This window comes from Gouania willdenowi, chromosome 13 (genome assembly GCF_900634775.1).
Source record: "Gouania willdenowi chromosome 13, fGouWil2.1, whole genome shotgun sequence".
Lineage (NCBI taxonomy): Eukaryota > Metazoa > Chordata > Actinopteri > Blenniiformes > Gobiesocidae > Gouania > Gouania willdenowi.
In genome coordinates this window covers 24,315,309-24,330,551 of record NC_041056.1, presented here as the reverse complement: position 1 = coordinate 24,330,551, position 15,243 = coordinate 24,315,309, and the positions used below count along the sequence as shown (strand labels likewise).

At 38.1% G+C, this 15,243-nt stretch overlaps 1 protein-coding gene across 1 annotated transcript; it reads left to right on the top strand.

Annotated features, from left to right (window-relative positions):
- Window positions 1-591: 591 nt before the first annotated feature.
- On the top strand, window positions 592-15,184 carry rps6kb1b (ribosomal protein S6 kinase b, polypeptide 1b). The gene is made up of 15 exons (XM_028464387.1): window positions 592-768; window positions 4,649-4,692; window positions 4,790-4,910; window positions 5,321-5,389; window positions 7,518-7,665; window positions 8,351-8,408; window positions 11,024-11,124; window positions 11,279-11,369; window positions 11,454-11,544; window positions 11,636-11,743; window positions 11,835-11,897; window positions 13,281-13,358; window positions 13,571-13,678; window positions 14,164-14,276; window positions 14,345-15,184. The coding sequence occupies exons 1-15, from the start codon at window positions 700-702 to the stop codon at window positions 14,598-14,600; spliced, it is 1,518 nt and encodes a 505-aa protein (XP_028320188.1). The 5' UTR covers window positions 592-699; the 3' UTR covers window positions 14,601-15,184.
- Window positions 15,185-15,243: the final 59 nt, after the last annotated feature.

Here is a 15,243-nt window from a genome sequence, read left to right as displayed (position 1 = left end):
TAGGGGTTAGGATTAAAGTTAAGGTTAAGGTTAGGGTTAAGGTTAGGGTTTGGGTTAGGGTTAGGGTTAAGGTTAAGGTTAAGGTTAAGGTTAAGGTTAAGGTTAAGGTTAGGGGTTAGGGTTAGGGGTTAGGGTTAGGGTTAGGGTTAAGGTTAGGGTTAAGGTTAGGGGTTAGGGTAATGAAGGGTTAGGTTTAGGGTAATGAAAAACACTTAATGATAGCCTTAATGACACTTTATTCATGCTAATGACAGGTGTCATGCCATAACAATGAGGAGGTAGATTTGTGTTTTTGTTATTCAATCAAAAAATTCTGTTTTTAATCAAAGAAAAAAAAAAAATTCAATCAAAAACAGATATTTTCAGCAAAAAAGAAAACTGTTCAAATGCAATAAAAAAAGAGAGATTTGAACACTTTTTTTCTTTGATTGAAAAAGTTTTTCTTAGATTGAAGTAAAAAAAAAAAAAAATTTAATTTTTTTTTTTTTTTTAATTTTTATTGAATAATAAAGTCACAAATCTACCTTCATACATTCTCCTCTGCTTACTTTCGTACAGCGTGCATTTACTCGCGCTTAGACCCCGCCCCTTTGTTAGTTCCGCAGTGCGCATGCTCGTTGTAGTAGCCGGTTATGGCGGAGATGTGTGTTTGTCCATGAGGTGGGGGGCGCCTGCTAAACGTGCTGTGACAGAGCGACCATGGCTGGAGTGTTTGACATTGACTTGGACCAGCCGGAGGAGAATGTCTCCGACGATGAGATTGAGGAGGTACATGAACAGGGGCTGTTGTCCCCGCACAGGCCGCCGGTGCTCCGCGGTGTTAGCCGTTAGCTGCCCGGGGGAAGGCTGCACGCTCCGTGGCCTGTTCCTGCATCTGGGATCCCCACCGGGCCTCCGCTCACACTATGTTGTCCTGCTGCTGTCAAAGCTGTCACTCTGCCTTTAAACCCCCGCTGACTTTCACTGACGGGGCTGTCAAACTTTAAAGCGTCCGTTACTTGGGCGGAGGTGCTGCAGTGATTAATGTGTGTCTGTGTGTGCAACAGTTTATTTTGGCCCCACTGTGGAGTCATTGTAAAAGTTGCCACAACAGCACTTTTAAACATGCTGTATTCCTATAGAATCACGGGGTGTGCTTAGAACCTATTTAATGTGGTTCTTATAGGAGCACATTGTGTTGTTGCTGCTCACTTTTTTTTTTTCCCCCCCAGAAATACATTTTACACCTCAGGAACAGAATACAGGGATGCATGCATATATTCATCTTTAAAACCCCAGAATATGAATTTTTCTCATGAAGTGACTGAAAACTGAAAGTGCCAATATCTGACAACCAACTATAATAATAATAATTGCTTTAAAGCAGTGGTCCTCAACCTTTTTCTTCTCGTGACCCCATTTGTATCACAAATTTCTGGCAACCTCAGATAGTTTATTTTTCTTCTAAATTTCGTTTTTTGAACACGTTTTTATTTATATTGTGTTAAATGCAGTGTATCCACTATCAGTGCATACAGTAACAATCAATGGCAGCTCAGATATTTTAAACTGCATTTTATTTTAACTCGATTTATATGTGAGAAAGTGACAGTATAGAATAGTCGTTTAAGATTGTCTGGTGTTTTAATTTTAAAAATAATTATTATTTGATTTTTTTGTCTCTTCCTGCACTGTATATCTGTTTCTATATTGTGTTATTTATTGTGCAAAATAGATTAATTAAAATGAGCAAATAAACAACATATAATTTTTTTTTCTTCAAAGAATTAAAAAAAATGTAAAAATATAATTTTAATCAGTAGTTTTTATTTTATTTTATGATTAATAGACATTTTGGGGAACACCATTTTTTGTCCAGGTGACCCCAAGGTTGATCATTTAGAAATAAAAGAACAATTTTAAGTTGTTCACTACAGTTTGAAAGGCGCTGACAATATCCAAGCAACAAGTGACGGATATCACCGTACCTTCAAGATCAACACTTCAAAAATCCTTGATTATGTGACAATTTTTAGGTAATTTAGAAGAGTTTTGTGGGAAAATGCTGGAATTAAGAAAATGTAGTTATTTCCACAATTTATAATAAAATAAGACTACAGTTGTGTGATATGGGCACAAAACAATGTTCCCCCCTCCAAACATTGTCATTTTATAAACTACAACTTAATATTTGGTAATTCATGTAATAATGTTTTCAATTCCAATTTTACTTTTGTCTTGTGGTCTGAATTGGTTAATCTAAAGGGCCGGATTTGGCCCCCAGGCCTTGAGTTTGACACTAGGGGCTTTTGACTCCCTGGTGGCTCCTCATATTTTATTGTAACTTACATTAAACATTACTAAATTACTTGTAAAAGAGTAAAAGTATTTATAATGCATACATAAAAATGAGTGTCACAATGATGACGATTAAAAGACCCAGTCAAATGCTTTTCCCCCCCTTATTTTTTATTCATTTAAAATCAGGCATGTTCTCATGGGTCTGTGCAGGTTATTAGTCGAACCTAGGAGTGTGACAATGTCTCGATAAGGCGATATATCGTGATATTTTTACACACGATCGATTATCAATATATTCTCGCATTAAGTATCGATTAAAAAAATTATATATATATATTTTGTCACTGTTTGTTGAAGGAACCAATATATTGTTTACTGGAATATTGCATAATAATGGTGTCACTGTGCAGGTTATTAGTCGAACCTAGGAGTGTGACAATATCTCGATATGACGATATATCGTGATATTTTTACGCACGATCAATTATCAATACATTCTCGTGCTAAGTATTGATTTAAAAAATTATATATATATATTTTGTCACGGTTTGTTGAAGGAACCAATATAATGTTTACTGGAATATTGCATTATAATGATGTCACAGAAAGCACTATTGGAGATACTTATTCATTGGTATGTTGACACTTATTTACAGAAATGTTGCACTAAAATAGTGTCACTGTTCATAGTACACTTTTTCAATTCAATATCTTTCAGAGATAAAAAATATGTCATTATGTCATAAATGATCATCGACTGATTTCTGACTAATGTGTCGATAATTGCAGTATTGTCATATCGTGAGGTGATTGTTATCGTGAGGTACTGAGAGGTTCCTTGTGGAACCTGTGATTTAAAATGTTTACATGGTTCAGTCTACACACACACACACACACACACACACACACAATGCCCTGGAACTGTTCATGAAATTTAAATATGTCCAAACGTTTGTATATCTCAGTCCTCTCATGTTTCTCTCTCCTTCTTCTTGTTTGATGCTCTGTAGCCCCGCCCCTTCTCTCAGGACAGTGACAACGTGTGGCTGAAAAACCAAAACAAATCAGCTCCCAATCAGGACTCAAACTCCTGTTGTTTACTTTTATCAATCCCCAAAGCTCATAGGCCCAAACCCAGGCCACAACATTTGGTTCAGTGGTCATTGGTTATGTTGGTTGCACATGTGCACCACTCATGGTCACCCCTGTGTGTAATATTACTACTTACTGAGAATACAACTCTTGGTTTAACAGCAGTGCAGAGAGTGAGACGCTCTGTCTGTGGTTTTTAAGCCTCTGCTCTTGCAACATGCTTATGTTTGCATCCCTTGGTTTTGACTTCCATTGCGTCACAGTGCATCTTTAGTGCACGTGGAACTAAACTTCCCTGTACACAGGAAGGAACATGCTTTGCAACTCAATTGTTACATTCAATGATTACTTTGATTATGTCTCGGTTTGTTTTTTTATTGTCGCTAAAAACAAAAAACCTAAAATACTCCTTCAGACTTAAACCGTAGTAGCTTCACAAATTTGTTATAATTAACCAATGCTGTGTATTTGTTAAATGTCTTTTTCCTGTTGATTTAATCTTTGTCCCACAATAATGTTGAATTGAAAATGATCAGATCTGATGTTTCTTTATATCTATTAGGGCTATGCATTGCCATGAATCTGCATGTCACGATACAATGTATGTCGATACTAAACAAATTTCACCTTTACAAGTACAAAATTATATGAAATACAATTTTTTTCTTTTTTTTTTTAACTTGCAAGAACAAGTAAATGGTAACTAACTCGAAAACAAGTGGTATGTTTATCAAACTGTCAAAGTACATTTTTCAAAAAAGTTGAACTTTGCTTCTACAACAGATTCTTCTACAAGTTCTGAAATTCTTTTTTATATTTTTAATTTTCACATACATCTATAAAAGTCCCCAGTATGTTTTATGTAAGTAAAGTGCATTCAACTTCCAGCTAAAATGCATTGAGGAGTGACGTAGTTTTACAAGGTCTGATGTGGTTCACTGACACCTAGTGACTAGGCGTTTACGTGCTATGCATATATTAGCGCTATTAAATGTTTTTTTTTTTTTTTTTTTCCCCCCATTTAAAAACATGATTAAAAAAATCTATTTTTTTTTCCATTTTTTGGATCGATACGATAATTGTGCATTGAAATATTGTGATATATTGGCGAGTCAGTTTTTCCTTATACCCTTATCTATGTATTTATATAAAAATGTGACAGCATCACTTTTAGATTGCATGCCTAAAGTGATGGTTGTTCATTTATATCTCATTTTCTCAGCTGAAATAAAGTGACCTAATTAAATTAATACCTGCTTTGATTTCTATCTTCCAGGCCGAAATCACTGATATCATGGACCAGTGCAGTGGATTTGAGTTGTAAGTTTTCCTTCTTTTTATAATGTCATATATAAGAGAGTTATATAATTCTATTTGTACAGCATGGAAGTAAAACATTGAGATTGTCTCGTTGCAGCAACATGGATGACTGTGAAAAGATTGAGATATCCGAGGATAACGTCAATCAAGGGACTGAGAACATCCGACCAGAATGCTTTGAGCTGCTGCGAGTACTGGGAAAGGGCGGCTATGGGAAGGTGCGTAGTGCAAAACAGAGCTGGGGAGTATTGTGTGATTAAAAAATAGCACTAAAGGGAAACTGTATAGATATTAGCTGAGAGCCGCCCCGATGAATAGTGGGATAAACTTGGTTTGTCTTGTACACAGTGGTAAAACTGAGACTTATGCAGAGATTTATTCTGGGCGTAACCATGATTTAACAGCTTTGAGTAGTTCTTAGGCAAAGGGTGTAGTTGGACAGACGGTTGGTGTTTGCAGTGATGCACAAATGACTCTTCACTGAGCCCTGAAGAGAACAGATAAAGGGGGGAAAAAAAGGTTTAACGTTAATCAAAGGCCAATATTAACACGCAACATTTCCTTCTAATCACCAAATTTTTTTCCAAATTGTATTTCTAGTTTATTCTTTCTTTCTTTCTTTCTCCAGGTCTTCCAAGTTCGCAAAGTTGTCGGAGCGGCATCAGGAAAAATATTTGCCATGAAAGTTTTAAAAAAGGTACTTTTGTGTTTCTCCTTCACACTAGAAACATTTGTTTTACAGTGATGGGTTGTTACTCTTACAGGGTGTCTGTGGTGTCTTAAAAAAAATATGAAAAGTTGATAAATCAATTACGGGAAAATTAAGGGCCTTAAAAAGTATTAGAAACGTCTTAATCGCGATTTTATGAGGTATTCAATTTTGTTGGTATTCAAGCTTTGACTCGGTTGCATACTCGGGGCTACAGTAGTTCGCCTCAAGGCCGCTGGCGTACGGGTGCGACGTCACGTGACAGCAAATGTTCCGGTGCGAAAACCAACGAGAAAAAACAAAAATGGGAAAGTGCAAGTTTTCTGACTCCTGCTCAAATTCTAAGATTGGATAAAGCCAGTGGAGAATAACAACTGGGAAGCCCATTGCACACTTTGTAAGAAAAGGATTAGCATAGCATTGATGGCATAAATGCAGTTAAAAGTCGAAGAGCTGAAGAAAAGGATCAAAATCCTGCATGAAGTGTGCAACACACTTCACATTGATGCAGACCACCTTGCTGAGCAGGGAGAAGGAAAATCTGGGTCAATAATGGCCTAAATTATCACCAAGTCCAACACCTTGCGCCGAAGGCACAAAGAAAAGCTCAAAGAGCTGATGGACACAGAGAATCACACAATCTAAGGCACACGTCCTAAATTTGGATCATGTTGTAATGACTTCTTGTTTTCTGCCAGTTGGCCTTGAATAACTGTTGTTACTCGTTGTGACCTGAGGGGAATGTCAATAAACCTGCTATAGTTTAATTTATTCTTTTGAGTATTATTGCTTCCTTGCAAATTAACGTTTTTATCAATCTGAATGCAAATATGATCAATTACAGCTTGATTATCATTACGGTGAATGGGATTTTTCCCCCTAAAAAATCCCTTACAATTATGTTCTCAATTACTGAGCCTTTAACAAATAAGCCTCTATAACGTAACCTTCCTCTTGTGTTAGCTTTCTGTTAGCATCTCTTGGCATCAGTTGGACCCATGTCTTAAATCAGCTGTAACCTTGTTAGGCTTCCTAATCAATTAAAATATTTATATTTTTGATGTGGGCATCTGAGACCTTTTTGTGTCACTATATCCCCAGATTAAACAATTTGAATGGTAAAATGATCCTGAAGACAACTGACAGATAGTGGGAAAAGTTGATATGAAACATATTTTAATAGTTGATAACTACATGTGTATACTGTATGTGTAAGTCATAGAACTGTAACATGGTTCCACAGGTTTGCCTTTATTTAAATTGTAAATGACAGTTTTTCAGAGAATTTCCATGACAATTACAATTACAAAATCAATTATCTCAACCAAATTCAATTCAATAGGATTACAACAGCAACAGATTTGAGGAAATTATAATTACACCATAATTGTAATTAATTATCAATTACGTGATTACAATTATACATGACCTCAATCCTGTTTCATTGTTTGTTAAAAGCAATGATTTGCTGCAGCCTTTTTTTTGGATTATCAAGGTTTTCTCAAAACTTCTCGTTATCATTTGTTTATTTCTAATGTCAGCTTGGTTTCTACTATTCAAATTGTGACTTGAATTTATATCTCAGTGACATTCAGTCTTCTGCGATAACATTTTCCAAGAACGTTGTGAGTTGCTGATCTGTGATATCCTCCCAAAGGTCTCCTTCAGGTGCATGTTAGTGAGTGTATAAATATTTAGCTTTGCGTTCATTCACTTCACTCAAGCATTGATTTTTTTATATAGCAGACAACCATAGTTATTGTCGATGGATGACTTTGATTCTTCCATCTGTGTGAGCGTAGGACAGCTCATAAATTAGTATCAGGGCTTGTAAATGCAGTGGTTTGTTTTCGAGGTAGTTGATAAAGCCGGGCCATTAAGGGTCATAAAGTAGCTCTGGGGCGCTGGCCAAATAATAAAAAACAATCTATTGATAAGAGTGAGTGCATGACTTGTGGTGTTTGTTTTTATTTACAAATATCTGAGTTGATTGAAAGTTTGCCTATGCATAACTTATCCAAAGAAGTGATACATTGATAAATAAATGTTATGTTCTCCTACACAGCTAGTGTTTTCTAATGCTGTATTCACTAATGCTGTTTCTCATGATCACCAGGCTATGATTGTACGTAATGCTAAAGACACGGCTCACACCAAGGCAGAGAGGAACATCCTGGAGGAAGTCAAGCATCCCTTTATAGTCGACCTTATCTACGCCTTTCAGACAGGAGGAAAGCTCTACCTCATCCTGGAGTACCTGTGTGGTCAGTGTCCCTCTAGAGATATTCATGATGATGTTTAGATCAGGGGTTCTCAACCTTTTTCTTTTCACCATATTTGATGCTTCTTTTTGCCAATTTATCCACATTCATTATTTATCTTGCCCATATTTTTGCCAGTTCAAACTAATTGTTCCTAATTTTTAAATTACATTACCCCAACTCCCCTCTCCCCATCTCTGCCACTTTTAAGCCAATAATGACATTTTCAACCATTTTTACCACTTTTTCTTTCCGTTTTGGCCCACTCTAATTTGCAACTTTTATGGATCATCATTTTGCTGAGTTTATGGATGGCCCCCAAAATCTCTCTCCTTTATTCCCACTTAGAGATGGTCCTGTCTCCACATGACAATGTTCATGTCTGTGTTCAACCACCTTTAGGTACAGTGGGAGTCCCCGGTTTATGGCACCTTTATTTTGGCGGTCGCGGCTGAAAAGGTTGAGAACCACTGGTTTAGAGGACCTACGTACGGCTTGAGTGGAGAACTTAGATGTAGTCTAAATACTAGATTTTCCCACTTTCTGCCGATGATATTAAAACAAACATATATTCAGTTCTCCTGAACTTTCCTCTCTGTTTTTTCCAATATTTGTGTAATTCCGAATTAAAGTAATGGATACATGTTTAGAACGGTGGACCATAGCTTGAATGTGTGTATCTGTGCAGGAGGAGAGCTGTTCATGCAGCTGGAGAGGGAGGGCATCTTCATGGAAGATACAGCCTGGTAAGAAATGTAGTTCAGACTGTTTGTGAACGCAGTACAAAGCATGTCTGACTCTCCCTGTCTCTTCTCAAAGACGTGGATTAGTCACACGAAGATGACAGCCTGGAACAAAATGATTATATTAATTATTATATCACTCTTGTCTTTACTCAGAAATATACTGATGGTACCTGTAAATTGCACGGCTACCGATTAGATACAATTTACCTTACAACAAAAGGAGGACAGTTTTTAAAATATTTATCTTTTTTTTTACCCAGAAAATTTCTCCATTGAGATTAAGAATCTCTTTTACAAGAGAGTACTGGAATCACTTACGTTTAAAGGATTTGCTCAAGGTCCCACAGTGAATTTGAACCGGCGACCCTCCCTCTGTCTTAAGGGTCTGTTAAAAAATGTCAGAATTTAACTGAAGCCAATCCTGCAACTTAATTGATTCTAGCTTTAAAGCTGATATCCGGAGGATGAAAAGAGAGGATATACATTTACATATATGAATGACCACCGGCAATAGACAATAGTAAAAGACTAGTTTGGTATTTCTTCACATTTCAAAAGAATGATACATAAACATAGATATCTCAGAAACTCCGGATATCAGCTTTAAGTCCTTAAAGGTCCCATATCATGGTAATTTTCACCCATCTCCATTTGTTCTAAGAACCCCAAAAACAGTATTGGAGGTTTATTTTTCCAAACTCGCCTGTTTTCCAGAGTTTTAGCCTCTGAAAAGTCACTTTCTCAGCAATTCTACACAAACAGGCTGATTTGCGGCCTACTTATGCATATTCATGAGTGGGCGTGCTTATAGACGGGACACTGACTTCCTCCTCCCTGCATGGTGACGTAGGGCCTTAGGACGGCCCGCCCTCCTCCCACCCACTCCGTAGCTGAGCTCATGCTGCTTTATAAACACGAGACAGAGCTTGGGGGTGGGGTGTTCACCGGTACATACATAGACTGTAGAAAATACACACATAGCCCTACCTGAAGGATGCTGAAATGCTCACCTTTGTGGGCGTGTCTGTTTACATGTCAACTACTGCAGAGAGTTTCCTGGAGGCGCGACATCTCCAGCTCAGTGCTGCATCAAATTCGTCATCAAAGTGGGAACGCGTCATCAAATTGGAGCGAGGTGTTTGGGCTCACCCTGCAGTAAGAAAGGAGCAAATCACCCTCTAACTAACGATTGAGGGAATCAATGAAAAAAAACACTTTGGCCATGTGCATGAAGTCCATATAGCACTTTATGATGTTTAAAGCACAGAAAAGTTGATTTAGTGTAACATGGGCCTTTTAAAGCATTGGAAAGTTATGTCTTCAGCTGACAACGCTGTTTTATATTACATTATATTATCAGTGAAAGATCTTCTGTAGGTGGCCGTCATGCTGTTAGGTCTTTCATAGATATTAAGCGCAACTAAATCTCCACATCTGCTATTCAAACACTGTGTTTAGTACTACATGTGTTTGCTCATTGGTCCATTGTTGAAGTCTGCTGGACACAACATAGTGGATCATAATGCAGCACTTAAAAAAACAGACTTCATAGCCGTGCAAAGGAACACACAATCATCAAACTTCATGACTGTAAACAGGCGACAAGGATTAACACATATGTGCACATATAGACTCTGACATAGACTCCAGCAGTGAGCAAAGAAGTACAGAGACAGACACATACCGCTTGACGTGTGTACACAGAACGCTGACATGCTCCAAACATTAACACAAAACAGAAGTCTATACACATTGTGTTATAAATACCAGACATTCCATCATGACCAACATTGGCCCTGGGCCTGGAGAAAAGGAAACCATGAAGTGTGGGAACATGAAGAGGACGATCAAACTGGCCTGTGAGAGACGCAGAGAAAGACGACCAGAAACTAACAAGATTTTTGACCTCCCACATTTTTCATGTCAATATTACACTAACCTGATGCACTAATGTGATCTTCTGAAGAGTGAACCAATTAAAACAGGTTTGGTGCTCTTTATGGATACATTCATGTGGTTGATTCTTTAGGTGCTTTGTTGGCTTGTTCAATTACATCCTGTATTACACCGCATGATCATTTTAGAGGTTATTAGTTTATATTGATTGAATAAATTCATTATGCATCATATATAAGATAATCATAAAATATTATACAAAACAGTTACTCTACAGTTAATTCCCGAATGATAAATCTCAGGTTATTTGTTAGACCTGTTTCAAGTAATTTACTGTAATAAAGGGGTGAGTTTAAAACAACAGCAACAAACAACCTACATGATGATCAAACACACCATGTCTAAGTCAGGATTAATCATGCTGAAGAGGATGTTAGTATCATCAGAACCAAAAGCACAAAATCAGACCGGGGCTGCATGTGGCCCCCAGGCCGCTAGTTGCCCTAGCTGTTCTAAGATTTGCAGTAATAGAGCCCTCGATGTACACTTCACACATTTTAAAGAAACACTGGAATAAACTGACTTATTGTAGAGATACGATATGATCTGGTGAAGTAAGAGATGGGTTGTCTGACTTCATAAACAAGGAATATTGGTACAATTAATGAATTCTTAATACATTATATATATATATATATATATTTTGTTTATTGCTTTAGCTTTTACCTGGCAGAGATCTCCATGGCTTTGGGTCACCTGCATCAAAAGGGCATTATCTACAGAGACCTGAAACCTGAGAACATCATGCTCAACAACCAAGGTAAGAATATCATACATGCATATACACACACACACATATATATATATTTATAAACACTATATTACCAAAAGTATTGGCATCATCCAGGCATGCAGACGACTACTCCAATCATTTGTTAGTGTTTTTGTCCTGAAAGCCTGTGCTTTGTTTTTAGGTCACGTAAAGTTGACAGACTTCGGCCTGTGTAAAGAATCAATTCATGATGGAACGGTTACTCACACCTTTTGCGGAACTATTGAATACATGTAAGTCTTATTTTATCTGTTTAGTTTCCCCTGTATTGACAATGTATAGCAGTGGTGAGATGTATCTTTGTCCCTCATTAACAGGGCCCCGGAGATTTTGATGAGAAGTGGGCACAACAGAGCAGTGGACTGGTGGAGTCTGGGTGCACTGATGTACGACATGCTCACTGGAGCGGTCAGTCTGGTTTATAATAACCTAAAAAATGCTGTCCTGTTGTACAGGAGTCTAGATTTGTTTTTAGAATAAACACTGTTTACCTTCATAGCCACCTTTCACTGGAGAAAACCGAAAAAAGACCATTGACAAGATCCTAAAGTGCAAGCTCAGCCTTCCACCCTACTTGACACAGGAAGCAAGAGATCTGCTGAAGAGGGTACTACTTATGTTTACTATTTATTTTACACAGACATGAGAATGATGGTGTCTTGATGTTATTTTTAACATTTCATCCAAATATTGTGCAGTTGCTGAAGAGAAATGCCTCATCACGACTGGGAGCAGGAGTGGGAGATGCTACTGAAGTCCAAGTGAGTCTAAAAGCACTGATGAATTGTCACCTCTGCATCTTCAGTGTGTAGAATAAATTTGGTTGTCATATGTCTGTTGGAAAAATTGTAAACAAGCTCTTTATTCTGATCAGTGATCATCATCATCTTTAGGCTAAAGCTTAATGATGACAATGCACATAAGCTCTCTTTAAGTATGCGAGAAATACCCAGATGTATACAATATCGGGACATTTTTAAAGTAGGCACTGTGGGCACACTAGTCATACTCAACCGCCCCATGATGTATTGCAAGCGGAATGTAAAATTGTCCTGGGACTGGCTTCAAGCTGAAAGTCAAACATTCTTTTTTTTTTTATAAAAACCAAAAGCATCTCTTCTTGTCTTCCATTAGTTTTTGACGCTTTTGTAAATAGGGCTCTTGTTTTGAGGTTAAAGGTAGGGTAGGTAATTTCCTCCAGATACACTTGTTTTTGGTTGAAATTGTCTTTATGTCCTGACAGAAATTAAGATCTTATGTGCTCTGAAAAAGGAACGAAGAATATCCATCATCTGTAGCAGCTGTAAGCCTGTAAAAACTTCGACCAATGTCGAGAGACGGTTCGTTTTTTTTTTACCCAATCACGTCTCCCTGCTCATTCTCGACCCCTTGCGTGCACGAGCCCACATTCAAAGTGTGTCACCGGTGAGAGAGTTAAAACTGAGTTAGCTTTGTCACTGCAAGTTGACCATAGAACGGCAGAGAAGTTACCCGTTTACTGGTTACGGCTTGCCCTGCTAACAAGGCAAAAGAAAAGAAAGACGGTGGCAGAAAAAGTAGAAAAAAAAGAGTACCGGCGCTTGTGCATGTGAGTGAGGGGCGTGTCTTTAGAGGGAGCACAGAGGGGAGGGGGCGGATAAAAGTGGAGTACTCGGAGGATGATACTTTCAAAATCATGCTAGTATTCAAAAATTACTTACCCTGCCTTTAACCAGAAGTTTAGTCAGTAGCACACTGGAGGGTCTCAGAAAATGTGGTTTTTGACGTTGTAGGTTTGAAATGCATCTTGGGGAAACTTGGAAGTATACTTCAGTGGGAACAGTCATTATCCTAACTATACATAGTATATAGTAGAGAGTATATACTCAGTGAGCTTGTAGTGGGTAGTGTGCCATTTCAAACACAGCCGAGGACTGTGACTACAGAGGACACCATTTCCTCTGTGGTACGACACACACACACACACACACACACACCTGGAGACTCTTATGTCCATCTACTCTTTGTGTACTTCACATCTATATTTACCACCCTAATACTACAGACACACTCGGAAGCAACTGAATGTTTTTTTTGTCCATCTGTTGTGTTGTCATTGACTTAATGTCAAATAGAAATGAATCACTTTTCCTCTTTTCCCATAGGCTCATCCCTTCTTTCGACACATTAACTGGGAGGATTTGTTAGCGCGTAAAGTGGAGCCCCCTTTTAAGCCTTTTCTGGTGAGTAATAGATGATACGAACATAATCTCTTTTGAAGTGTTCACGGCGTTCCTTTTGTTTAAGGAGGTACATTTAAGGCAGTCGTAATGTGCAGACAACAGAGTTTAAAAAAGGTTTCATGAATTGGAACCTTGTCTTTCACTTTGTCTGCATTATGGCTCTAACACCTGCTCTTGTCATCTAAACGGTTTCTTTTCTTCTGTGTTTGAAGCAATCAGCTGAAGACGTCAGCCAGTTTGACTCAAAGTTCACCAGTCAGACACCAGTAGACAGCCCTGATGACTCCACGCTTAGTGAAAGCGCCAATCAGGCCTTTCTGGTAATTTATGAATAATAATATCTACACTGACGAGTATAATAGTTGGTGATGCTTTGCTGTTATGAGGCTTGGATGAAAAGTTTTATTTGACTGATCAGATGATTTTTAGCTCTTTAACAAAACGTCAAAAGATTGTGCAAGTTTAACAATTTTCTGAGTTTAAGCTTAATTGCTGTGGATTTATTTAGCAGAACAATAAACTGAAGTTAAATGAAAAGAAGGCAAAAATCAAGTTTTTGAGTGTCTGAGAGAAAGTAAAGTTGTTTTACTGTAAATAGGTTTTTATTGTAGTAGAAACAATAGGGGCAACTGATTTTCAATGGCTAAGGTAAAAATGTAGAAATAACAATCTGGTAACATTGAGTTTATTTAGGGGCAGTATTGCATGAAGCCATGAGGTAGTAACAAATAGTTTTTTGGAAAAGCAAAGTTGGCTGTTAGTGTGACATGTTCTGGTTTCCCTCTCCCGTTCTGTGTTTTTTTAGGGCTTTACATATGTTGCTCCCTCAGTCTTGGAAAACATCAAAGAAAGGTTTTCCTTTGAGCCAAAAATCCGCTCGCCTCGAAGGATCATGGACAGCCCTAGAACTCCTCTCAGGTATGTCCCAAACATGTGTGATTAATGGCATCAGTTATCTTATTTTTTTGTTTTTAAATCCTCTTCAGCCCTGTTAAGTTCCCAGCTGGGGACTGCTGGCCCCGTGGTCCTGCGTTCCCTGCTGCAGGTCGGAGTGTCCTTCAGGCTTCTCAGGATCAGGCCATGGAACTGTCCATTCCTGAACAGATGGACGTCACCACCAACTCTGAGGCCTCCGCTCCTCTCCCTATACGTCAGCCTGCTGGGGTCAACCTGGCCCAGATGAAGCATCAAGCCTATCCCGTGGTGGCCAAACGGCCTGAGCATCTACGTATGAACCTATGACCCACTGCGTCTGAGAGTTTATTTCTTGACTGTTTTCTCATTTGTTTATATTTTTAAGTAACAAAAAAAAAAGAGAAACGGATGCCAGAGACAATGAAAAACCAAAACCTTTCATATGCAAACTGCGTATGCTGTCAAAGCCTGCAGGAGTTTGTGCAACGTCATCATCGTCATCCTAACATTTATCAAGCCTTCAGCGCCTGCTTATTTTCATTTTGAACTGGAAAATGTGTCTGAGGAGCTGCAAGCTGTGTGTGAGTAAAGCTAAACTCCAGTAAGTTTAGATGGATCATGTCTAAGGTGTTGTGTGTGAAGAAGCTTCCATTGCAGGACTGAATAATAGGTTCGTATAGTCCTGGAGAGCTGCAGTCTTACATGCTCTTGTAAAGTTGAAAATAATGACATGCAGCATTGTAAAGAGCCACTCTATTCAATCAGATGAAGATTGTAGCCCACCAGGAGTTAAGTTACTCATCTCTGGTTTAAAAGAAAGTATTTGATGAGGTTTTTCTGTCTTTAGAAAATGTACATGCATTAATTTTACCATTTAATGGGATTAAAAAAAAAAAAGATTGTGTGAAAAAGTGGTGGAAGATGATGTATGCAGCTTTAAGTCTTAAAGAGTTTTAAAGTAAAGGTGTGT

What these genes read in the sequence shown, in the direction of transcription:
- rps6kb1b (XM_028464387.1), top strand. Translation starts at nt 700, where the DNA reads ATGGCTGGAGTGTTTGACATTGACTTGGACCAGCCGGAGGAGAATGTC. An exon ending in TGCGGAACTATTGAATACAT is followed by an intron (nt 11,370 to 11,453) that starts GTAAGTCTTATT and finishes CCTCATTAACAG; the next exon opens with GGCCCCGGAGATTTTGATGA. An exon ending in AGCCCTAGAACTCCTCTCAG is followed by an intron (nt 14,277 to 14,344) that starts GTATGTCCCAAA and finishes AATCCTCTTCAG; the next exon opens with CCCTGTTAAGTTCCCAGCTG.